General features: G+C 46.0%; 1 protein-coding gene across 2 annotated transcripts in view; it reads right to left on the minus strand.

Moving 5' to 3' along the window:
• Positions 1–227: 227 nt before the first annotated feature.
• The window catches only part of LOC122789145 (cytochrome c oxidase subunit 5B, mitochondrial), a 230162-nt gene continuing 205744 nt past the window's right edge, over positions 228–24645 (minus strand). For both annotated transcript variants that reach the window (XM_044056379.1, XM_044056378.1), the window contains one exon: positions 228–404. In XM_044056379.1, the coding sequence (XP_043912314.1) occupies positions 288–404 (117 nt within the window). In that variant the 3' untranslated portion in view covers positions 228–287. The remainder of the gene's footprint in view (positions 405–24645) is intronic.

Raw genomic sequence — 24645 nt, forward strand, 5'->3', positions numbered from 1 at the left:
GACCACTGGTACCCACACAAACACTGCTGTAGCCAGGGGACATACATGATGGCTGCTTGGAGATAGCAGACTGTATAAAATTGTGTACTCAGAAGTAAATCAAAATTAGAAAGGCAAGAACAAAAAGTACATAAAACAAAAAGTTAGTTTCAGAACATGAAGAGTACCAACATAATAGCAATTAGGCAACAATGTAACAATTCCCTACATAATGCAGAAACTATAAAGACATTGTCAGAATTATTTTATTAATAAATCAAATTTCATATTTTACTCAGACAACTGATTCACTTAATGGGGTAGTTCATGCCGGACAAGTTTGTAATGGGCTCCACAAGATGGACAGCGCTGAACATCTCCTTCATGCAGCCAGAACCATACAATGGCAGTATTGTCTTCTTCACCTGATTTAAAAAAAAAAAAAAAAAAGTTTGTACAGAATTTTGATTAGATATACAGTGCTATGTAAAATGGTAGATAAACAGCAATGCTTGAAATACCAACACTCGCATTAAAAGCTACAGGGGTCTTAACATGGGGGAGAAGAATGAGGCAGCAGATTCCAACCCTGAGAAAAAGATTTTCAAAATATTTCTGGACCCATATCACCAACAGTGAGGGTCACGCACTAGACAGCGCCTCATGTTCAGTAGGGAATTCCACAAGCGTATACCAGAGAAGACTTCCACAGTCCTGCTATCTTAAGGCAGGAAGAGAGGCTACATTGCCATGCTGGATTGCTCAAGTTACACTATATACAAGGAAGCAAAATACATGCACGTAAGCATCCACAGCTGGAAGTAGTTTTGTACCTACCATAAATGTAGATGTTAGAGTGCTCATACAGCTGCAGTCACCACACTTGTGTTATCCTGCCATCAGGTGTGTCCACGGTCGGCCGAATTCCAAAGTCTTGGTCCGGCGTCGGTTGTCGTCGCTTTCTCCCTGACGTCAGTGTGGCAGGGGTATAAAAGAGGCAGCCGACGCCATTTTCTTCAGTTTTTCTTGCCCCAGATGTCAGGTGCCCCCAGAAAGGAAGGCAATACATGAGGTTATGCAAACATACATAAGTAAATAAGTCAAAACAGTAGTTGTAAGCAAATACACCATGAAGGAATACCCCAAATAGGTTGCATGTTAAAGGTGTTTGTCATAAGCCCTGTCCTAACAGGGGATGGAGAGAGGGTAACGTGGACTGCAGCTGTAGGAGCACTCTAACATCTACATTTATGGTAGGTACAAAACTGTACTATGTTCGTGTATACAACTGCAGTCATCACACTTGGGTAGAATCCCAAAGCCAAGTAAGGGTGGCTGGTACTAAGCGGAATTAGGAGGGGCTAGAATGCCCTGCAGGACTGCTGTGGCAAAGCCCGCTCTAGATTTTGAGTATAGTGGAAGGTGGCAGTGCTTGGTGAAAGTGTGCACTGAACTCCAAGTAGCTGCTTCCAAAATGTCCTCGGTAGGGACCCCCCTGATTAAAGCTGCTGAGGTAGCTGTAGCCCTGGTGAAGTGGGATCTGATGTATGCAGACACTGATTTTCCATGAAATGAAAAACAAAAGCGTATGCAGTGGGCTATCCATTTTGAAATAGTCTATTTGGAAATGGCCTTTCCTTGAGCACCTGTAACATAGGACAAAGAGCTGCTCAGATTTCCTGAATGACTTTGTTCTGTCCAAGTAATAGCGAAGTTGTCTGTGAATGTCCAAGGAGTGTAGTAGCCTCTCCCCTTTGTTCTGTGGATTTGGATAAAAGGTAGGTAAATGAATAGTCCGATTCAAAGCCACACTGGATACTACCTTTGGCATGAAGGTAGGGTTGGTTCGTAAGGAAACCCTGCCCTGATGGAAAATAATGAATGGTTGCACAGCCATGAGGGCCTGTAGCTCCGAAACCCTGCGTGCTGAGGTAATAGCCAGAAGCAAGGCTGTTTTTCCACGACAAGTATTGTAGCTCTGCTGAAGAAGCCGGCTCAAAAGGAGGCAGCATCAGCTTCTCCAATACGAAGTTGAGGTCCCAAGCTGGAGGTTTCCGTGGGGGTTTTATATTTTTTGCCCCTCTGAGGAACTGCCTTAGAGGATGTGAGAATAAAGGAGGATCCGTATTGTAGTGTGCTGAAATGGCTGAAGCGTGGATCTTGATGGAAGAGAAGGAAAGGCCACTAACATCTCAGCTAGGTACTGTAAAATCTGAGGTATATTTATTACCCAAGGATTCTGGCCCTTTGCTTGATTCCAGGAACAAAATAGTTTCCATTTGGCGGAGTAGGTTTTTCTAGTAGAGGGCCTCCTGGCCTCCAAGATGACATCCTGTACCTCTTTGGAGAGGGGAGTCTGTTGGCAAATTAAGGTATTTTCCATGCAGCTAGATTTAGAGTTCTGAGCTGGCTGTGAAGGGTCTTGTAGTTCTGCTGGGACAACAGAAGAGGAACCTGAGGTAGGATCCATGGTGGTGAGTGCGACAGGCTCTTTAGGAGAGGATACCAGTGCTGTCGTGGCCAGTCTGGAGCAATGAGAATCATTTGTGGCCTCTGCTCTGGTTTTTAATAGGACTTTGGTCAGTAGAGGAGGGAAGGCATAGACTGTAGATGCTGTCCAATTGAAAGAGTGCGCCCCATTTCCATGCCTGTGGACGATAGATCCTTGAGCAGAATTTTTCCAACTGGTAATTTCTGTGGGTAGCAAATAGATCTATGTCTGGCTGTCCCCATACTTGAGTTATCTTTGAGAAGACTTGAGGATGCAACTTCCATTCGTGTGGGTCTGTCATAATTCTGTTCAAGTTGTCTGCCAGGGTGTTTTCCTTCCCTGGCAGGAATTGTGCCTGCAGTTGAACTTGTAATTCCAATGCTGTGTTCCACAAGGTCATAGCTTGTCTGCACAGGGGGTATGAATGCGTCCCTCCCTGTTTGGTGTTGTCTGTCATCATTAATAGCTGGCCCGGATGCAGTAGGTCCTTGAAGGTCATAAGAGCATTTTGCACAACTAGCATCTCCTTTTGGTTGATGTGTAGGTGCATCTGTTTTTGGGACCATTTTCCCTGGATGCACCGATCTGACATGTGTGCTCCCCAGGCGTAGTCTGAGGAGTCTGTTGTGATGATTTGACTTGCTTGTGGTATACAGAAAAGGAGACCCATGTTTCTTTGGCATGCTTGAGCCCACCACAAAAATTCCTTTTGAAGGCATGGAATGAGTGGTAAAATTGTTTCAAAGCTGTGGCTATGTTGAGACCATAAGTTTTAGGTACCATTGTAGTTTACTCATATGCAGCTTTGCAAATGGTATTAATAGGATTAAAGATGCCATGAACCCCAGAGCCTGCAGGATTTTCCTTGCAGTTAGCCTGGTTAAAGTTGCCATTTTGTTGAAGTATTGAGACAGTTGCCCTTGTTTGTCTGGCGTGAGGTAAGCCATCTGGGCCATTGTATTTAAGCTGGCACCCAGAAAAACTGTTGAGAGGGTATTAGTTTTGATTTCTTTTTGTTCACTGTGTACCCCAGGCAGTTTAACAGTTATTACAAACGTCAGATGCTGTAATAGAATGTCCTTGCTGTCCGCTTGGATCAGGCAGTCGTCCAGATATGGGTAGATTTGTATTCCTCGTTGTCTGCAGAAAGCAATTACTGATGCCAGGCATTTCATAAACACTGGGCGCAGTAAGATAAGCCAAAGGGCAATGCAGAGAATTGATAATGGGTTGAACCTGCAAGAAATCTGAGGTATCTTCTGCAATCTTGTCTGACAGGGACATGCAGGTATGCCTCCTTGAGGTCCAATGTTACCAGCCAAGACTCCTTGCCCAGCATGGGAAGAAGTTGCTGTAATGTGAGAATCTTGAATTTTGGTACCTCTAGATATGTGTTTAGAATAGATAGGTCTAAGATGGGTCTCCAATCTTTGTCCTTCCTTGATACCAGAAATAGTCTTGAATAAAAACCTTGACCCTGTTCTTTTGCAGGTACCTCTTGAATAGCTTTCAGGTCCATACGAGCTGAAATTTGTTTTTGTGCCTCTGCCCTTCGGCATGCCTCATTTTTGGAAGGGTGTGAAACTGGAACCTGTAGCCTCTGTCTAATATCCAGAATCCATTTGTCCTTTGTAACAATGTGCCAGTTTTTTTGAAAATAAGGCCAGTTTTCCGCCCAAAGGTGCTGCCATTATTGCTTTGTTTGGCAGGCATAGGGGAAAGTCATTGTGTCTGTTTTTTAAACGACTGTGGTCTATCTTCTCCACCTCTTGGGGCTGCTGCTTGCCACTGCCTAGCTCCAAGATCCTTGAGGTCGTCCTCTACCCCTTGGGCGTCTATCTACCCCTTTGGGGTCTGTCCGTGGCTGGAAAGGACCAATTTTTTGAAGGCCAGTTTCTGCTGAAGCGTGGAGGCTGCACTTGCAAGAAATCTAACTGTTTGCATAGATTTAGCTTTTTCCTCCATTTTCTGTAGTACCTCCTCCGCTTTAACACCAAACAATACATCTTTTCATAGTGGTGCATCTAATAACTCTGCTTTGACATGATCTGGTAAGGTTTGCTCTTTGAGCAAAGCGTGTCTACGTATGACAGACCCCGTGACAGCTCTACATGAGGCCTCTAAAGCATCAAAACCACACTAAGGTACGTTTCCCCACTTGATCTGCTCCATGCAACAAATCCTGCAACTCTTTCAAATCTGGTTGTTCTGTTGGTGTCATTTTGCTTTTCAGCTGAGATAGCAAGAACTGCTGGTACTTTAACATATGAAATTGACAGTTTAATGCCCTCATGGTTAAACTGGCTGATGTGTACATTTTTCCCCCACCTTTCTAATGCTCTGGTATCTCTCTCTGAAGGTAAAGGGTTTTTAGCAGTAGAGGCCTTAACCCCCTTGGGACCCTGAGAAATAGTTTCGGGGTCAGCAGAAGGGCTTTTATAAAGGAACTGGCGAGAATCGGGAACCCGGTGATATCTATCTGGTTTAACAGGGGCAGGAGGTAGAGAGTCTGGATTAAGACTGGCTTCTGCGTACACATCCAAAATATCCAAGACAGGAGGAATAGCCAGGGGCCTATGCTGGGGAAGTAGCAGAAATTCCCTGAGCCTTTTCTTGGAATCTGAGTAATCTTGGCCTTCCTAGTGGAAGTGCTCTCAATGTATGAAGGGTTTCCCCAAAAGAGTAGTCCTCGGGGGGGGGGGGGAATCGAGGGAATAGACTCCTCAGCATCAGAGTCTTCAAATGGGGAATAGGCGTAATCCTGGTCGTCAGAAAGGTCTGAGGTAATAGAAGCCTAGTCTGAAGGGATGTCTTCCTCCAACCTGGGTCTTTTGTCTGAGGGGGGTTGAGAACCCCTGATGAGTGTAATCAAATCCTCAGCCATTTTAAGCATCTGTTTTTTAGGCATGGGGCCTTGAGAGGGGGTCTGAGGACCCTGTTTAATTTTCATTGGAGCTTTAGATTTAGAGAACGATTTAATAGAGAAGGTGGTAGGCCTGAAAACTCCTTCAGAACTGGCAGGCCTCGCTAAATTTTCCATTTCTCCGCCAAGAGTGGCGTCGGTATCTGCAGTGGGAATGGAGACAGAGGAAGCTGCGACCTTGGGTACTGAAGTCGCCGGTAAAATAGTTTAATCGGTAATCAGGGGCTGCGTAGGTGCCTCGCTGAGAACCGGTAGTCTGCCTTAGCGTGATCTCAGTACTCTGTGCAGGCCTCGGGTGTCTGTCCTTATCCTTGTGTTTTTTGCCTGTAACGAGTCGGTAAATCTGACGACATAATTAATTTTTTTGCCAAAATAATGAAGGGCAAACTCCGCCCAGCGCTTAATAGCGCGCTTGTTAAATCTAGCACAAAAACGTTGTGGTCTGGCCCTAAGCAAGGTATACAGTAAGAGTGAAAATTCTTATGTGGTATTTGCTTTCCACAAGAAATGCAATTATTAACTTTGTCCGACATCGGTCTGAGGCAAGAAAAGTTTCCCCAATGGGGGAAGACTACTTCGGCTGAAATACTTTTCGTAAATCTCAGGAGCTGGCCGACCGGCACTTGCGAACTGCTTCTGCTTCGGGCACAGTGCGGCAAGAAAGACTGAAGAAAATGGCGTCGTCTGCCTCTTATACCCCTGCCGCACTGACGTCAGGGAGGAAGAGACTACAACCGACGCCAGACCAAGACTTTGGAATTCGGCCAACTGAGGACCCGCCTGACGGCAGGATAACCAAAGTATGACGACTGCAGCTGTATGCACGATGATCAAGAATGTGTGCAGCCCCTCTCATTTATGAATCACTAAACGAAGGGCACCACAGTCTCTTTCAACGGGTGAACCACCATGGGATGAGATCAATTCATCTTACCCGAAGACAGACGGCTGGAGCTCAGCACTACCTCAACACTGACCAATGGGACATCAGTTGAGTATGGGATACAAATTTATTTTACATTTATTAACCGGGTTGGTCTGACAGAGCTTTTGGCTCATTTTCAGCAGAGACCAGGGGAGAAAAACTCCTCAGGGAAAACCATTTAAAAACAAAGTATTAATCAGCAAAAGAATGAGAGACTTGCTCCAATAGCATTTTAAATGCTTAGTACAATAAAAATTAATATAATGCAAATCATGCAGGTGAATGATGTCCTCCAGCAGGCCAAAGAAATTTGCAAAGACAGCTGTCAAACTTTACATGAACTGTTTTCAGCTAGTTTTCCAGAAGATTCGTTACTTTGCGCAGAATACAATTATTCTGTACACCACTTAAAAATACCACGGCTCTAGTTGACTTGCATATCACTTAAGACCAGTTACTTTACATAAGACTAGGTGAAATGTTTAGCTGCTGATTTTGTAGAGAAAAGCTAGTACTTCCTTTACAAATAGCTAGTAGGACCCTTACAATCTTAATCCTCATGTTAGTCTGCTTTTTGCCTTTCACTGCTGAACAGAAGTTTATGTATTTTCACTCTACATATACGCACACATTTGCATTATATTTAGATTTCCCAGGCTATAAGGCATTTATGCAATGTAAAATATACTGGCTGAACAGCCTGAATGACAATTTTTGTATCTGTAAGACAGCCTTGAATCACCTATGCTGCCCTTCAACTATCAAGAACTAAGGGGTACAATTTTAAACACAGCAATGCTGCAACAAGAACAGTATTTTCCACATGTTTAACCACCATACAATACTAAAAAATAGGAATGTTCATTAATATTCGCACACCTTATCCTTCAAAGACCATTCTGAAGAATGCTTAACAAAAGTACAACTTTAAACACTAAAATACCAGAACCAATACAAAACTTAGCACTTTCATCCCTGTTAAGTCAAGAAAGTACAATTGCGTACACTTAGAATAAATGTAGATGTTAGAGTGTATTCACTGTTGCAGTCATTACAAATCGGGTTATCCTGTTTGCGGGCTACCTTCAGTCAGCCTGAATTCCAAAGTCTAGGTCCAGCGTCGGTTGCCGTCGCCTCTTCCCTGACCTCAGTGCACCAGGAATATAAAAGATGCAGCAGACGCCATTTTCTTCAGTTTTTCTTGCCCCAGACATCAGGTGCCCCCAAACAGGATAGGCTAAAACGTCAAAACATGCATGCACCAAAGTATATATTTTGCCTTCATCTACAAGCAAATACACCACATTGGTTGTATAGAATAGAGAACTACAGATAACTTCCAGCAAAGAAATGGGGGATGGCGGGTAGGTAACATGGACTGCAACAGTGAATACACTCCATTTACATTTATGCAAAGTGTACACAACTGTACTAGGTTCTTAGTCTTTCACTGGTCATTAAAACTGGGTTGAATCCCAAAGCTAAGGCTGGGAGGCTGGAGCCAAATAGCATTAGGAGCGGCTATTAAGCCCTGCAGAACTGCAGTGGCAAAGCCTGCCCTGGATTTAGAGTGGTAAGTGATGGTGCTTTGTGAAGGTGTGCACTGAACTCCAAGTAGCAGTCTCTAAAATGTCTTTGGTTGGTACTCTCCTGAGGAAGGCTGAAGTGGCTGCTGCTCTGGTTGAATGTGGCCTAATGCCCTTGGGTACTGGCTTGACATGTTGTGAATAGCAGAAACGAATGCAGTGGCCTATCCACTTTGAAATAGTCTGAGATAGCCTTTCCTTGTGATCCTGCAGCATATGCCACTAGTAATTGTTCTCTTTCTGAAAGCTTTGGTTCTGTTCAAGTAGAAGCGTAGCTGTCTGTGCATGTCCACAGAATGCAGAATTCTCTCCCCCTTATTCGGTGGGTTTGGATAAAAGGCAGGCAGATGAATTGTTTGGTTAAGGGCCATACTGGACACTACTTTAAGCATAAATGTCGGGTTTGTCCTCAGAAAACCTGTCTGGATAAAAAATGATAAAAGGTTCCACAGCCATGAGTGCCCGTAGCTCAGACTCGTCTTGCAGAAGTTATTGCTAGGAGCAGAGCTGTTTTCCAAGATAAAAATTTTCTATCAGCTGTAGCAGCTGGCTCAAGGAGGCAGGGTGAGTTTTTCCAAGACATAATTGAGGTCCCAAGCAGGTATTGGTGATCTCCTTGGAGGCCTTAAATTTTTGGCCCCTCTTGAGGTACTGCCCGAAAGGATGAGAAAAGATTGGTGGCTCTAATGTAATAAGAAATGGCAGGGACATGAATTTTTATAGATGAAAAGGATATCCTTTGTCCAGCATCTCAGTCAAGTATTGCAAAATCCGAGGAATATTTGGTGCAACTGTGTCAATTCTTTGTGCCTGGTTCTAAACACACAATCTCTTCCATTTTCCAGGATAGGATTTTCTAGTACTAGGCCTCCAAAATGATATCCATCACCACTTTAGTGAGAGGTGCGTTTTGTACGACTACATTACCCGCCATGCTGCCAGATTTAAGGTCTTGAGGTGGTGTGCAGTATCTGATTGTTCTGCTGGGACAGTAGATTAGGCACTTGAGGTAAGGTCCAGACTGGGCATTGAGACAGGTTCCTTAGGATTGGATACCAGTACTGGCGTGGCCAGTCTGGGCAATCAGCATCATTTTTGCCTTCTGTCTGACCTTTAGGAGTACCTTGGGGAGGAGAGGCAGAGGAGGAAAGGCATACACTGTTAAGTTTTTCCAGCTGAAAGATAGGGCATCCACTTTCCATGCTCGTCTGTGAAGAGTCCTTGTGCAGAATCTCTTTAGTTGGCAGTTGTGAGGTGAGGCAAATAGATGTCCGGGCATCCCCATTTCCTTGTTACCATGCTGAAGACTTGTGGATCCAATTTCCACTCGTGGGGATCCATGAGGTTTCGGCTTAGTTCGCCTGCCAGAGTATTTTTCTTTCCTGGCAGGAATTGTGCCAGCAGATGTACTTGGTAAGTCAATGATGTGTCCCACAAAGTCATGGCTAGTCTGCAAAGGGGTTAAGAATGAGTGCCTCCCTGCTTGTTTATATACCACATGACCATGGTACTGTCAGTGTTTATCAGTAGTTGTCCCAGATGAAGTAGGTCCTTGAAGGCCGTCAGGGCATTGTGAACAGCTAGCATCTGTGATTGATATGTAGATGCATTTGGTCTGCGGACCATGTGCCTTGAATACATCTTCCTGCCATGTGGGCTCCCCAGGCATAATCCAATGCATCCGTTGTTCTCAGAGTGGCTGGGGGTAGAGTGAATGGCTGCCCCTTGTTCTGGTGACAGGCCTTCGCCCACCATTGAAACTCCTGTTGCAAGCAGGAAATGTGTAACAAGTTATGTACTCACCATAACGTTAGATGTATGTAGTCCACCTCGCCTCATGTTCTTACCCGTGGGTTCGGAGCCGAATATCGGCTCCAACTTGGCCAATTATACTAGCTCGAAGTCTTTCATTGGCTGGGCTAAGCAGGTATCCCAAGGTGCACTGCTCCATATCCCCAGAGATCTAGTTTGCTGCAAAACTCATTTGTACTCCATGCACACATCACACCCATGTAAATAATAAGCTAAGCCTGGGAACTCTGTAGATGACAACCTAACCTCCAAATCCTCCAGGGAGGGGGAAGTTGGAAGGGCAAGTAAGAATGTGAGGAGAGATGGACTACATACATCGAACGTTATGGTGAGTACATAACTTCTTGATATTATGTAGTCCTATCTCGCCTACATTCTTACCCGTGGGACAGCGTCCCTAGCACCTACATCCTGGGTGGCTTATAGGAAAATACTCCCGAGAACTGTGGAGCCAAAGGAAGACCTGCCCCTGGAGACCACGTCCAATTTGTAATGAGAAACAAATGTGTGAAGCCCAAGTAGCTGCAGCACATACATCATCCACTGACAATCTGGCTTGATACGCTGTGGATGTGGAAACAGCCCGAGTAGTGATCCTTGACTGGAAACGGCAGATCTTTACCTCCTGCTTGATAGATGAAAGAGATACAGCTAGATATCCATCTAGACAATGTGACCCTGGATACTGGTGAACCCATTCGGTTTTCGGAAAAAGAAAAAAAGTTGGTCCGACTTCCGGATATCTTTTGTTCGGTGTAGATAGAAGTGCAATTGTCCATGTACATCCAACTGGTGAAATCTAAATTCTGCCTTGTTGGAAAAGTGGGGAAAGAAAACAGGCAGCTCAATGGACTGATTTAGGTTAGACACGGAAGTCACTTTTGGAAGGAACAAGGGGTTTGGTCTGAGAGACCCTGTCTTTATGGAAGATTAAATATGGAGGTTTGATAGAGGGCTAGAATTTCTGAAACTCGCCTTGAAGTAATTGCTGTTAAGAAGGCTGCTTTCCAAGTCAAGAATTTCAATTCGCAGGTAGCTGCAGGCTCAAAAGGTGGTAAAGTAAGGGCTTGTAGAAAAAAAATAGAGATTCCATGGCATGATGGGTTCAGACACCAGTGGACGGAGCAAGAGAGTACCTTTCAGGAACGCCTTGCATAGTCTATGCACCATTAGACTAGGCTCATTCGCTACAAGAAAATTAGAGATTGCTGCCAGTTGAACTTTGATGGTGGCTGATGCGGAACCCTGATGGAAAAGTATGGACAAAAACTCCAAAACTGAAGCTATTGGAGCTGTGTAAGGATCAATGCCTCTGGTAGGTGCCCAGATAAAAAAACTTTTCCATTTACTAGAATAAATTTTTCTAGTGGATGGTTTATGAGGACGATAATATACAAACCACTTCCGGTGAAAAATTATGAAGTCTGACTAACGATGGAAGTGGAGTAGCCAGGCTGCCAACCAGAAGGTCATCAGGGAGGAGTGGAACTGTCCCGATGTGTCAGTAAATCTGACTGAGGATCCAGAGTCCAAGGAGTGTCCACAGTGAATTACTGAAGAAAGGGGAACCAAACTTGACGAGGCCAGTGTGGGGCAATCAGAATCATTCTGCTTCCCAAAGACCGCGCTTTCTGAATCACCTTTGACAGCAAGGGAAACTAAGGGAAAGCAAAGCAGACCGGAGGGCCAATCGTGAGCCAGAGCGTCCCTGGACGACTCCCCTTGTGGGAGGAATCGGCGTGAAGTAGTTGCTGCATTTTGCATTGAGGGTGCTGGCAAAAAGGTCGCAGCAAGGCTGACCCCATCTGCTGAAGATTCACAATGCAACCAGGCAATTCAGGGACCACTCGTAAGGCATCAGGATAGCTTAGTCTGTCCGCAATCACGGACTTCCCCAGAATGTGCGTTGCCACCAGAAACCGTTGGGAAGCTACTGCCCAATGCCACACTCGCATGGCCTCTATGCACAGACGGTAAGACCTGGTTCCCCCTTGCTTGTTCAGATACCACACTACTGACATGTCTGAGTATCGCAATCGTGCCTAGAGGAAGAACATTCTGAAGTGCCTGCAATGCAAGAAACCCTGCTCATCTCTAGGACGTTTATATGCAGATGTATCTCGTGCTCTCGCCACGTGCCTTGGACTGTCCTGTCCAGATAATGCCCCCCACCCAGGAGGCATCCGTGGTCACTGTGGCAACTGGGATGGGTGGAACAAAGGGCTTTCCCCCATCCAAATTGTTGCTGCATAGCCACCAACAGAGGTCCTGCTTGCATCTTTCTGTGAGTAAGATATGATGAGACAGTGGAAGTCTTTGGAATGACTATTGAACAAAGAGGAGCCATTGGAGAATTCTCATGTGTAATCTCGCTAGGGGGACCAACATGATTGTTGCTGCCATGGTCCCTAGGAGCTGGAGAACCCATCTTGCCTTGTCTCAGGGGCATCAGCACTTGTATCTGTTGTTGCAATACTCTGAACCTTTCTTGCGGTAAAAATGCCCGCATCCAAATGCGGTCCAATTCTGCCCCTATAAAGGTGACACGCAAGAACAATAAGGCAGATTTTTCCCAATTTATTGTTATAACTAACTGGTGACAGATTGATTGTAGCGTCCCTGGTTTGAACTAGTTGATGCCTGGTGGGAGCAGTAAGGAGCCAGTCGTCCAGATACGGAAACACCTGGAATCCCTGACGTCTCGAGTGAGCCATCACCACCGCCATACACTTTGTGAACACCCTGGGGGCTGTGGTGAGCTCGAAACTGGAAATGACTGGCACCCAGCCGGAAGCGTAGGTGACTCCTGGATGCTCTGTCCATCTTCACATGGTAGTAAGCATCCTTGAGGTCGATGGAGCACATCCATACCTCCTCTCCCAACAATGGGAGAATGGATTGTAGTGTGACCATACGGAACTTGGACTTGTGCACGTAACTGTTCAGTTGGCTGAGATCTAGTATGGGTCTCGGGTCCCCTGCTCTTTTCAGCACCAAAAAGAATCGTGAGCAAGTCCCTAATCCGATTTGGTCTGAGGGGACATCCTGGATTGCGCCTTTTTCTAGCAGCAGTGAGACCTCTGAGACTGCTAGATCCCTTTGACTGGGTGGTACGTCTGGTATTTTTCTGATTGGCGGGGGTTCTGATGGGAATGGAATGAGATAACCTCCGGAAACTATCCGTAATACCCCTCGGTCCAGGGTAATGCTTTCCCAGGCTTCCGGATATACGGAAATTCGACCCCCAACTGGCTCCGGATAAGCACAGTCAGGCACACCCTCAGGAATGGCAGTAGGGAGAGCCACGAAAGGATTTGCGGTCTCCTGAATTGCAGGGCCCCCCTCTGCCTCTGGGGTGACGTCTCTCTGAATAACCCCCCCCCCGCCTCTGGAGGGGGGTTCACCTTGTGCGGCAGGGAAAAACCTGATTTCTTGAACCACATCTCCCTCCCCCATTGGGCCTTGGGATAAGGCCTAGAAGGAAGGGAAAAACTGACCCCTATGGAAGACAGGGTCTTTCCCTCTTGCTCGCACCTGGTGAGGGTGTCTTTCACTTTGGTCCCAAACAATGAGGAAGCAAAGGGGGCATGACTGAAGGAAGACTTGAAAGACTCCGCAAAGTGACAGGCCGCAGCCAGGCTTGCCTTCTAAGGGCAACCCCTGAGCTAGCTGCCCTACTCGCTCCCTCTGCTGCATACAGAATGAGCCACATGGATGAGTTAACGATGGAGTTTAGGGCAGAGACCTGGGCGTTAACGGTCTGAGCCATTGCCTCAGGTACGTCACCCGCAAGAGTATCTCCTAACTCTGAGGAGATCTCTCTGGAGCAGAGTGAAGTGAGACGGGTAATTCAGCGACCATAATGTGAAGGTTGCTGACGAGAGGGTACGCTTCCCGTACCGATTCATGGTCTTAGACTCCTTGTTAGGAGGATGGACGGATGAAGACTACCTCCTCCTGGGTGGCTGCCGCCACCACCATGGCATCTACAGGGACTCCTTTAGATAGAAACTCTTTGCCCTGGGGGGCAGAAAGAAACTTGTTGGGATACCTGTGCATGGGCTCCACAGAATCGGGGTTCTCACACACCCTTCGACAAATGAGGTCAAGGAGTTCATCGAAGGGTGGAGACACCCAGGAGGCAGAGGGTTGACCACCAAAAGCCTTAAGGAATGCGGACTCCTCCTCGGAAGGGGCTTTGGAAGGCCAGTCACCTGTTTCAGTATCTCCAGGATATCGGAGAAAGAAACCTCAGAGGAGGACTTAGGGGACCCCTCCAATTCCTCGAGGTCAGTATCGGAGGTGACGGACTCATTTTGGGAGTCTATGTGCTTCCTCTTACACTTTCTTTCTGGGGGGCTCCCCAGGCATGAACTCTGGCACCCTCAAATTTGGGGACAACTCATGGGGGTATCCCCAGGCCCTGGTGCTCTGTTGTCCACAGAGGGATGGTAATCAGAAGCTCTCAGAGTGGTGAGGGACAGAACGACCGACCCGCCTGATGTAGCTGACTATCTGGCCAGCGTGGTCCGTATAGCCTCAAAGGCCCCCCCCCCCCCGAATCAGAGGAGTGACCAGTCTGAGGCCATGACAGGGGTCAGAGTTCCCACAGCCGATGCAGAGAGGGAGGCTCAGAGCCGAACTGAGCCCAGAGATGTCCCCCCTTGGGACCGACCGAAGAATCCAGGGTCCTGAACCCAGAGGATGGAGCTGACAGGGTCGGAGCCAATGCCGGCACCGATGGGACATCAGAGCCTGCCTAGATACATCACGTGGCACTGAAAGTACAGTTTTGTACCTACCATAAATGTAGATGTCTGATAGGTATGCATCTGCAGTCCTAACATATGGGTTGTCCTGCCTCAGGCAGCCCTTCGGTCGGCCGGATTCCAAAGTCTGGGTCTGGCCTCGGCTGATGTCGCACTTCACCCGACGTCATAGCTGCTGTGTATTGGGTATAAAGGCATCAGCCGACGCCATTTTCCGCAGTGTTTCTTGCCCCAGATGCCAGGTGCCCTCTAGGAAGGCTAAATTTGGATAAATGCAAATAATTCCAAACAGTAGAGAGCAAACAATATAAGAATAAATATATATAGATATATACATATATACAAACAAATACACCATAATAGATTCCCCCAGCTAGCTAAGAGAGGGGTAAATACACTAGGAATACCACAGAGGGGAAGGAGGGTGGGTAATCCTGACTGCAGATGCATACCTATCTGACATCTACATTTATGGTAGGTACAAAACTGTACTATGTCCTTCAAGGATGCATCTGCAGTCCTAACATATGGGTAGAATACCATAGCCAAACTGGGGGAGGAGGTACTAAGCTAAAGATGGTGTAGTTAAGATCCCTTGCAAAACAGCAGTTGCAAAACCTGCTCGGGATCTGGAGTATAAAGGAAGATTATAATGCTTGGCAAATGTATGCACGGAGCTCCAAGTAGCAGCTTCTAAAATGTCTTTGGTAGCCACTCCTCGTAGGAAAGCTGTAGTGGTGGCTGTAGCTCTTGTGGAGTGAGGCCTGATATTTTCTGGAGTTGTCTTTCCATGAAAAGAGTAGCAAAATCTAATGCAATTTCCTATCCATTTTGAGATTGTCTGTTTTGAAATTGCTTTTCCTTGCATTCCTGTTGCATATGCTACCAGAAGCTGGTCAGTTTTCCTGTTGGTCTTAGTTCTGTCCAGATAGTAGCGTAATTGTCTGTGTACATCCAAGGTCTGTAGTAGTCTTTCCCCCCTGTTCTGTGGGTTGGGGAAGAATGTAGGTAAATGAATCGCTTGGTTCAATGATACTCTGGAGACCACTTTTGGCATAAAAGTAGGGTTAGTTCTCAGAGACACTGTATCCTGATGGAAGATAAGGAAGGGCTGTACTGCCATTAATGCCTGTAACTCAGATACCCTTCTTGCTGAAGTGATTGCAAGCAGGAAAGCAGTTTTCCAAGATAAGAACTGTAAGTCTGCTGTTGCTGCTGGTTCAAAAGGGGGAAGTGTTAACTTTTCCAGCACAAAGTTGAGATCCCATGTAGGCAAAGGTGGTTTCCTTGGAGGCTTTACATTTTTGATTCCTCTCAGAAACTGCCCGAGTACAGGATGAGAGAAGACTGGAGGATCCATGTTGTATTCTGCCGAAATTGCTGATGCATGAATCTTAATGGAGGAGTAGGACAGGCCATTGTGGAACAGTTCTGCTAATTATTCCAGGATGTTTGCTATGTTTGCCAATGATACATTTTCCCCTTTTGCTGCACTCCAAATGAGGTATCTTTTCCATTTGGCTGAATAGGTCTTCCTTGTGGAGGGCCTGCGAGCCTCCAGGATAATGTCCTTAACCCTCAGAGATAAATCTGGGTTATTTTGTTTTATGCAACATTCTAAGCAGCTAGCTGTAGTGTTTTCAAGTTTGGATGTAGGATCTTGTAGTTGTTCTGTGTTAGAAGTAAAGGACATAGAGGTAGAGGCCATGCGTGTGTCCGAGACATGCTCCTCAGTAGCGGGTACCAATGTTGCCTCGGCAAGTCTGGAGCTATCAGGATTATCCTTGGCTGATCCTCTTTGATCTTCAGTAGGACTTTGTACATCAAAGGAAGAGGTGGGAATGCATATGCTGTCAGGTTTTTCCAGCTGAAGGAAAGGGAGTCCACCCTCCAAGCAAGTGGGTGGTATGCTCTTGTGCAGAATTTCTTCAATTGGTGGTTGTGTGGGGAGGCGAACAGGTCCATCTCTGATAGTCCCCATTTCTTTGTTATGGTTTTGAAGATATCTGGATGCAGCATCCATTCGTGAGCATCCGTGGTAGTTCTGCTTAAGGTGTCTGCTAGTGAATTTTCTTTTCCTGGTACAAATCTGGCCTGGAGTTGAATGTTGAGGTTCAGGGCCACCTTCCACAGATCCATTGCCATCCGGCATAGAGGATATGAGTGTGTACCTCCCTGTTTGTTGATGTACCACATGACTGTGGTGTTGTCCGTCCTTATCAGCAGGTGACCTTGTTGAAGAAATGGTCTGAATGCCTGGATTGCATGTTTCACTGCCAGCATCTCCTTTTGATTTATGTGTAGATTCAGCTTGTCTTGTGTCCATAGGCCTTGTATACATTTTTCCACCATGTGCGCCCCCCAGCCTAGGTCTGAGGCGTCCGTGGTGATTGTCTGGCTTGGATGAGGTTTGTGGAAAGGCAATCCTCTGTTCAAATGACAGGCCTGAGCCCACCACAGGAATTCTTGTTTCAGGCATGGAATTATTGGAATCTGGGCTTCTAGACTGTGCTTGTGTTGAGACCATACATTCCTTAGGTACCACTGCAACTTTCTCATATGCAGTCTGGCATGCGGAATCAATATTATGCAGGATGCCATGTAACCCAGGGCTTGCAGGACTTTCCTTGCAGTAAGAGTCTGTGTTGTTAATGTCAAGAAATAGACTGGTAGTTGCTTTTGTTTTTCTTCTGTGAGAAAGGCCATCTGAGTTGATGTGTCCAATTCTGCACCCAAGAATGTTATCCTTTGGGATGGTACCAGTCTTGACTTTTGCATGCTGACTGTATATCCCAAGGCTTGCAGCAGTTGTATAACCTTTTCCAAATCTTTTGTTAATTTTATCTTGTTGTCCGCTTGTATTAGGCAGTCGTCCAGGTATGGGTAAATTTGAATTCCCTGAAGTCTGCAATGAGCAATTACTGATGCCAGGCATTTCGTGAATACTCTGGGCGCAGTAGATAAGCCAAAGGGCAATGCTGAGAATTGATAATGCTCTGATCATGCAAGAAATCTGAGGTGTCTTCTGCAATCTGGTCGTATAGGGACGTGCAGGTATGCCTCCTTGAGATCTAGAGTCACCAGCCAAAACTCCTTGCCCAGCATGGGAAGAAGTTGCTGTAGGGTCAGCATTTTGAACTTTGGAACAATGAGGTATGTGTTCAGAGCGGACAGGTCGAGAATAGGCCTTCACTGATTTTCTTTTCTTGGTACAAGGAAAAGTCTGGAGTAAAATCCTTGTCCTTGTTCCATAGGCGGTACCTTTTCTATAGCTCTCATCCTTAGTAGGTTGTTTTGTCTTAGAGCGTTTGTTTTTTGGCTTGGTGGTAGGTTTGGCATTCCTCTCTTTTTTGGTAGAGTGTGGAAGTGAAACCTGTAGCCTTTGTCTAGTGTCTGCCCTGTGGAAGTGGTTGTAGCTGAATCTGTGGCAGTACTTCTCTGGTTGTTAGGCTGCCACTGACGTCCCCTGTAGGCACCCCTGGAATGACCTCTGCCTCTTGGGCGTCTATTTCTGCCTCTCTGTGCTCTGGAGGTGTCTGGAAAGGACCAATTCTTCGAAGGCCAATTTCTGCTAAACCTCGGAGGTTGGACCTGTAAGAAATCCTTGACTGTTTGGACAGATTTTGCTTTTTCTTCCACCTTCTTTAGAACCTGCTGTGCAGGGGAGCCAAACAAACTGTTTCTCCATAGGAGCATCTAGGAGTTTTGACTTAACATGGTCTGGTAAGGATTGTTCTTTTAACCAGGCATGCCTTCTAATCACTGTTCCAGTCATAGCTGATCTAAAGGAAGCCTCCAGTGCATCATAGCCACATTTTAAGAAATGGTTACTGACCTGCTGAGAGTTATGTACCAAATCCTGAAGGGACTTACGGTCTATAGGTTCAGGAGAGGACAGTTTTTTATTTAGCTGGTCTAACAAAAATTCCTGGTACTGAATCATGTGAAATTGACAGTTTAAGGCCCTGGCCGAAAGAGTAGCAGAAGTATAAACCTTTTTTCCCCATCTCTCTAACGCTCTAGATTCCCTTTCAGAGGGGAGAGGGTTTTTGGCAGAGGCAGCTTTGGGGCCCTGTGAAATGGTTTCAGGATCTGCAACAGGAGCCTCATACAAATGGTAGTGTGTCCGGGACCCTGTAATATCTGTCAGGCTTGGCAGGGGCCGGAGGGAGAGAATCAGGGGCAGTACAGGCATCATCATATGCATCATCAACAACTGTTAGTACTGGAGGAATGGCTAAAGGCCTATGCTGTGGTAAATGTAAAAAAGTCCTTAGCCTTTTCCTTGAATCTGAAAAATCCTGGCCCTGCCATTGAAAATGTTCCCTCATAGCATGTAAGGTTTCCCCAAAAGAAAATTCTTCAGGAGGAGAAGCAGAAGGAATGGAGTCTTCTGCATCAGAATCCTCATAAGGAGAATATGGGCCTTCCTGAGGGTCTGAAATATCTGAGTCATCCGAGGAATAGTCTGTAGAAACAGGTTCCGGGGGTTCAGTTCTAGGCCTCTTATCTGGAGGGGGTTGAGAGGCCCTGTTTGGGTGAGGTTGGGATCCCCTGATCAAAGAAATGAGATCCTCAGCCAGGCTGAGCATTTGGGAACTAGAAGTGGGCCTGTGTGAGGGAGTTTTAGCAGGTAAGGCCTTAGAAGATTTAGCTGCTTTAGCCCTGGAAAAAGCCTTGATAGACATAGAAGCATGGGGTCTAGCAGCTCCATGTGCAGGGGTAGTTATGTCTACAGGAATTGTATCTGATAAAACCTGGGTGCCTGCTTCAGCAGGGGTAATTTCAGCAGCAGAATCAGCCATGCTCTGTGAGGCCTCGGCTATCGGAGGCATGCTTTCAGCCGAAGGAAGAACCGAGGACTCTGTTTCAGCCGAAACGGGGACACTCGCGGTTGGCCTAACCGTGGTTTCAGCCGAAACCGCAGACCGCGAGTGTCAGTCCTTTTACTTATGAAATTCGCCAATTGTGTAGTCGGAGTCTCCGACGGCATTTTGTATGCAAAAGCGGGACCAAAAAACTCCTCTGCAAACTCCGACCGACGTCCAAGCGTCAGTCGGTTGAAGGAAGCACAGGCTAGACAAGCTGATACGTCGTGGTCTGGGCCTAAACAAGGAAGGCAGTAAGAGTGGAAATCCTTGAGGTATTTGTTTCCCACAAGTTAAATAATTATTTACTTTGTCTGACATCGGCTGAGGCAAGAAAGAGTCCCCAACGGGGTACTTAGCTTTTTAGAAGTCTTCGGTAGTAGAAATCTCTGGATCTGACCGACCGGCACTTGTGAACAGCTTCTGCTTCGGGCACCACGCGGCAAGAAAGACCGAGGAAAATGTCGGCTGATGCCTTTATACCCAATACACAGCAGCTATGACGGGTGAAGTGCGACATCAGCCGAGGCCAGACCCAGACTTTGGAATCCGGCCGACCGAAGGGCTGCCTGAGGCAGGACAACCCATATGTTAGGACTGCAGATGCATCCTTGAAGGACATCACTCCATTCCTCCGAGCGCATCGGTCTTCGGAGCTGATCGAAGACTGGATCGGGACGGGCTCCGGAGAAGACTGGGTCGGAGCCGAAAATTATTTTGCCAACACCGGTGACTGGAGGAGTTTCTGAACCACCCTATCCACATCCGAAAGGGTCCTGGAGGATTTGGAGGACAGGGATGGAGAATGCGATCTCTCAGGAGAAACTGGTCTGAGACTGGGCGATCGGCTCCTAGAAGGTTCCAATACAACTGGAGCAGATGCCAGTTCCATCAACATCGATCCTTCCTGCAGCCCTGAGGACAATGGAGCAGAGGAGGTAGATGCAGTTTTAGACATCTTCTCCAGGGGCTCCGATGAAGCTGACGGAGCCAGAGATCTCTTCTTTGACTTGCCAGATTTAGACTTGCCGCTAGAAGAATCCATAGCCTCTTCAAAAGAGGGTTTTAAGTGTCCCTTTAAGATTAGCTTATTCTTTCTCTTGGGCTAAACGCATGACAAAAACTGCACGATTCCTGCAGACTGATAGCTCCCAAGCAGTAGACAAATAGAATGCCCATCGGTAATGGACATTTTATACCCACATTTCGAGCACTTTTTAAAACTGGAAGGTTTGTGCTCCTAGGTATCCTTAGAAATAATAAACTACTGCGCTCAGAACTAAAAACCAAGACTTAAATACAGGCGTTCCTCTAAAAGGCGGGAACGACCATCAGTAACTAACACTAAAACAGTGATAAAACCACACCAAAACTAGCACACACAAAAGTACAGTTTTGTACCTACCATAAATGTAGATGTTAGAGTGCTAATACAGCTGCAGTAATCACATATGGGTTTTCTCTGCCATCAGGCGGGTCCTCGGTCGGCCGAATTCCAAAGTCTAGGTCCGGCATCGGTTATCGTCGCTTTCTTTCCTGACATCACTGCGACAGGGGTATACAAGACACAGCCGACGCCATATTCTTCAGTCTTTCTTGCCCCAGATGTCAGGTGCCCCCAGAAGGAAGGCAATACATTTTATTTTACATTTGTTAACCGGGGGTGTCTGACTGAGCCGAAAAGGCCCTTTTTCAGCAGAGGCCCGGGGAGAAAAGCTCCACAAAGAAAAATTACAGACACATTTAGTTATTTAGACAATCAGTATACACACAAATTACAAGAGACATGTTTTTACAGTGGCATGCGGCACAAACAGTTACAGTGGAGAGAACAATCAAAAAAGATATTAATTTTAAAAATAAAAGTAATAGATTTGTGGTGTACAGCTGAACTTTGGAATGTAGGTAGAATACATACATAAGTACACAGGTACAGTACATACATTGTAGATTATAAATACATAAATTATATATATAAGTATATATTCAAGCAATGCAATGTAATCAAAAAACAGTAGTTGCAAGCAAATACACCATAGGAGGATAACCCAAATTAGGTTGTAAGAGGAGGCGTTAGCCACTAGTCCTTTATCAAGAGGGGAAGGAGGGAGGGAAACCTGTACTGCAGCTGTATTAGCACTCAAACATCTACATTTATGGTAGGTACAAAACTGTATTATGTTCATCGTACATACAGCTGCAGTAATCACATATGGGTAGAATCCCAAAGTTACGCACAGTGTGGTAGGCACTAGGTGGAACAGGGATGAGCCAGAATGCCCTGCAACACAGCAGTGGCAAAGCCTGCTCTAGTTTTGGAATATAAAGGCAGGTGGTAGTGTTTTGTGAAGGTATGCACAGAACTCCAAGTGGCTGCCTCCAAAATTTCTTTGGTAGGAACTACTCTGAGGAAAGCTGTTGAGGTAGCTGTAACCCTGGTGGAGTGGGATCTGATCCCTGTAGTGACAGATTTCCCCATGATGGGAGTAACAAAATCATATGCAGTGGCCTATCCATTTTGAAATTGTCTGTTTGGTAACAGGCTTCCCTTGAGCTCCTACAGCATAGGACACACAAAGTTGTTCTGATTTCCTGAAAGGCTTTGTTCTGTCCAAATAATAACGTAGCTGTCTATGGATGTCTAAGGAATGTAGCAGCCTTTCCCCTTTGTTTTGAGGATTGGGGTAAAAGGTAGGCAAGTGTATGGCTTGATTTAAAGCTACCCTGGATACCACTTTAGGCATAAATGACGGGTTGGTTTGAAGGGAAACCCTGTCCTGATGGAAGATGAGAAAGGGCTGCACAACCATGAGGGCTTGTAGTTCCGAAACCCTACGAGCCGAGGTAATGGCCAGAAGGAAAGCTGTTTTCCAGGACAAATATTGCAAATCTGTTGAGGCTGCTGGTTCAAAGGGAGGCAATGTTAATTTTTCTAGAAAGTAATTAAGATCCCAGGCTAGCACTGGTTGTTTCCTTGGTGGTCTTGTATTCTTAGCCCCTCTGAGGAACTGTCTTAAAAGTGGGCGAAAGAATAACGGTGGATCCATGTTGAATTCTGCAGAAATGGCTGAGGCATGGATTTTTATGGAGGAAAATGAAAGTCCACTATTCAGCAGCTCAGCTAGATACTGTAATACCCGAGGCAAATTCGGTTTTCTAGGGTCCTGTCCTTTTTTCTCATTCCAAGAGCAAAACAGTTTCCATTTTGCGGAGTAAGCCTTTCTAGTAGATGGCCTTCTGGCCTCCAGAATGACATCCTGCACCTCTTTGGGGAGTAGGATCTGTTGTGGTGTTAAGAAATTTTCCATGCAGCAAGATTGAGTGTTTTCAGCTGACTGAAGAGTTTTGTACCTGTGCTGAGTCAGCAGAAGAGGCATTAGAGGTAGAGGCCAGGGAGGAGTATGCGTTCGGCTCCTCAGGAGAGGGTACCAGTGCTGTCTCGGCCAGTCTGGAGCAATCAGTATCATCTTCGGTTTCTCTGCTCTTGCTTTAAAGAGCACCTTGGGCAGAAGAGGCAGAGGTGGGAAAGCGTACTGTCCATGCTGCCCAACTGAATGAAAGGGCGTCCACTCTCCAGGCCTTTGGATGAAAGGTCCTTGAACAAAACTTTTCCAATTGATGATTCCTGTGGGAGGCCAAGAGATCCATGTCTGGCCTCCCCCACGCTTGGATCATCTTTGTAAACAGCTGAGGATGCAACTTCCATTCGTGTGGATCTGTCATTTCTGCTTAGATTGTCTGCCAGCGTGTTTTCCAAACCTGGAAAGTACTGTGCTTGAAGTTAGATTTGCCATTCCAGAGCCAAGTTCCAAAGTGTCATGGCTAGTCTGCACAGGGGGTATGAATGTGTTCCTCCTTGTTTGTTTATGTACCACATTACTGTGGTGTTTGTCTGTTCTTATCAATAATTGTCCCGGATGCAGGAGGTCTTTGAATGCTGTAATTGCATTTATCACTGTTAGCATTTCTTTTTGATTGATGTGAAGGTGCTTTTCCTTTTGGGACCATTTGCCCTGAATGCACCTACCTGTCAAGTGCGCCCCCCAGGCGTAATCTGAGGCGTCTGTTGTGATGACTTGATTTGCTTGAGGCTTGCAGAATGGGAGACCTGTGTTTGACATGCTTGGGCCCACCATAGAAATTCCTTTTGCAAACATGGAATTATTGGTATCAGTTTCCAAATTGTGGCTGTGTTGAGACCATAGGTTTTTTAGGTACCACTGAAGTTCTCATATGCAACTTTCACATGGGATTAAAAGAATGCAAGATGCCATGAAGCCCAGAGCCTGCAGGATTTTCCTTGCAGTAAAGCCTGGTACAATTTGCTAGTGTTTTGAAGTACTGAGTTAGTTGCCCCTGTTTTTCTGGTGTAAGATAGGCCATCTGGGTGTTTGTATCCAAGTTGGCACCCAGGAAAGTTATTTTCTGAGATGGTGTTAGCCTGGATTTCTCTTTGTTGATTGTGTATCCCAGAGAATTCAGTAACTGTGTTGCATAAGCCAGATGTTCCAGAAGTATGTGCTTGCTGTCCGCTTGGATCAGGCAGTCGTCCAGACAAGGGTAAATTTGTATCCCTTGAAGTCTGTAGTAGGCAATTACTGATGCCAGGCATTTCGTGAATACCCTGGGCGCAGTAGATAAGCCAAAGGGCAATGCAGAGAATTGACAGTGGATTGAACCTGCAAGAAATCTGAGGTATCTTCTGCAGCTTTGTCTGATTGGGACATGCAGGTATGCCTCCTTGAGGTCCAATGTTACCAGCCAAAACTCCTTGCCCAGCATGGGAAGAAGCTACTGTAATGTGAGCATCATCTTGAATTTTGGTACGAGTAGGAATGTATTTAGGATGGATAAGTCCAAAATGGGTCTCCAGTCTGTTCCTTTCCTTGGTACCAGAAACAGTCTGGAATAAAAACCTTGACCTTGTTCGTGAGCAGGTACCTCTTGAATAGCTTTCATGTCCATGAGTTTTGAAATTTGTATTTGTGCCTCTGCCCTTTGTGTGGCAGGTTTGGCATGCCTCATTTTTGGAAGTGTGTGAAAATTAAATCTGTAGCCTCTGTTTATAATGTCCAGGATCCATTTGTCTGTTGTGATATGCCAATTTCTTGTAAAGAACGCCAGCTTTCCTCCCAAGGGAGCTGCTAGCTGAGACTTGCTTGGCATGAAAAGGAGTAAGTCATTGCGTTTGTTTTCTGTATTGTTGTGCACTGTCTTCGCCACCACTTGGTGGTGGAGTTTGCCATTGTCTGCCTCTATATGATCCTTGCGATTGTCCTCTGCCCCTTGTGC

Source organism: Protopterus annectens, chromosome 14.part0 (genome assembly GCF_019279795.1).
Source record: "Protopterus annectens isolate FY-2018-M chromosome 14.part0, PAN1.0, whole genome shotgun sequence".
NCBI classification, from domain to species: domain Eukaryota; kingdom Metazoa; phylum Chordata; order Ceratodontiformes; family Protopteridae; genus Protopterus; species Protopterus annectens.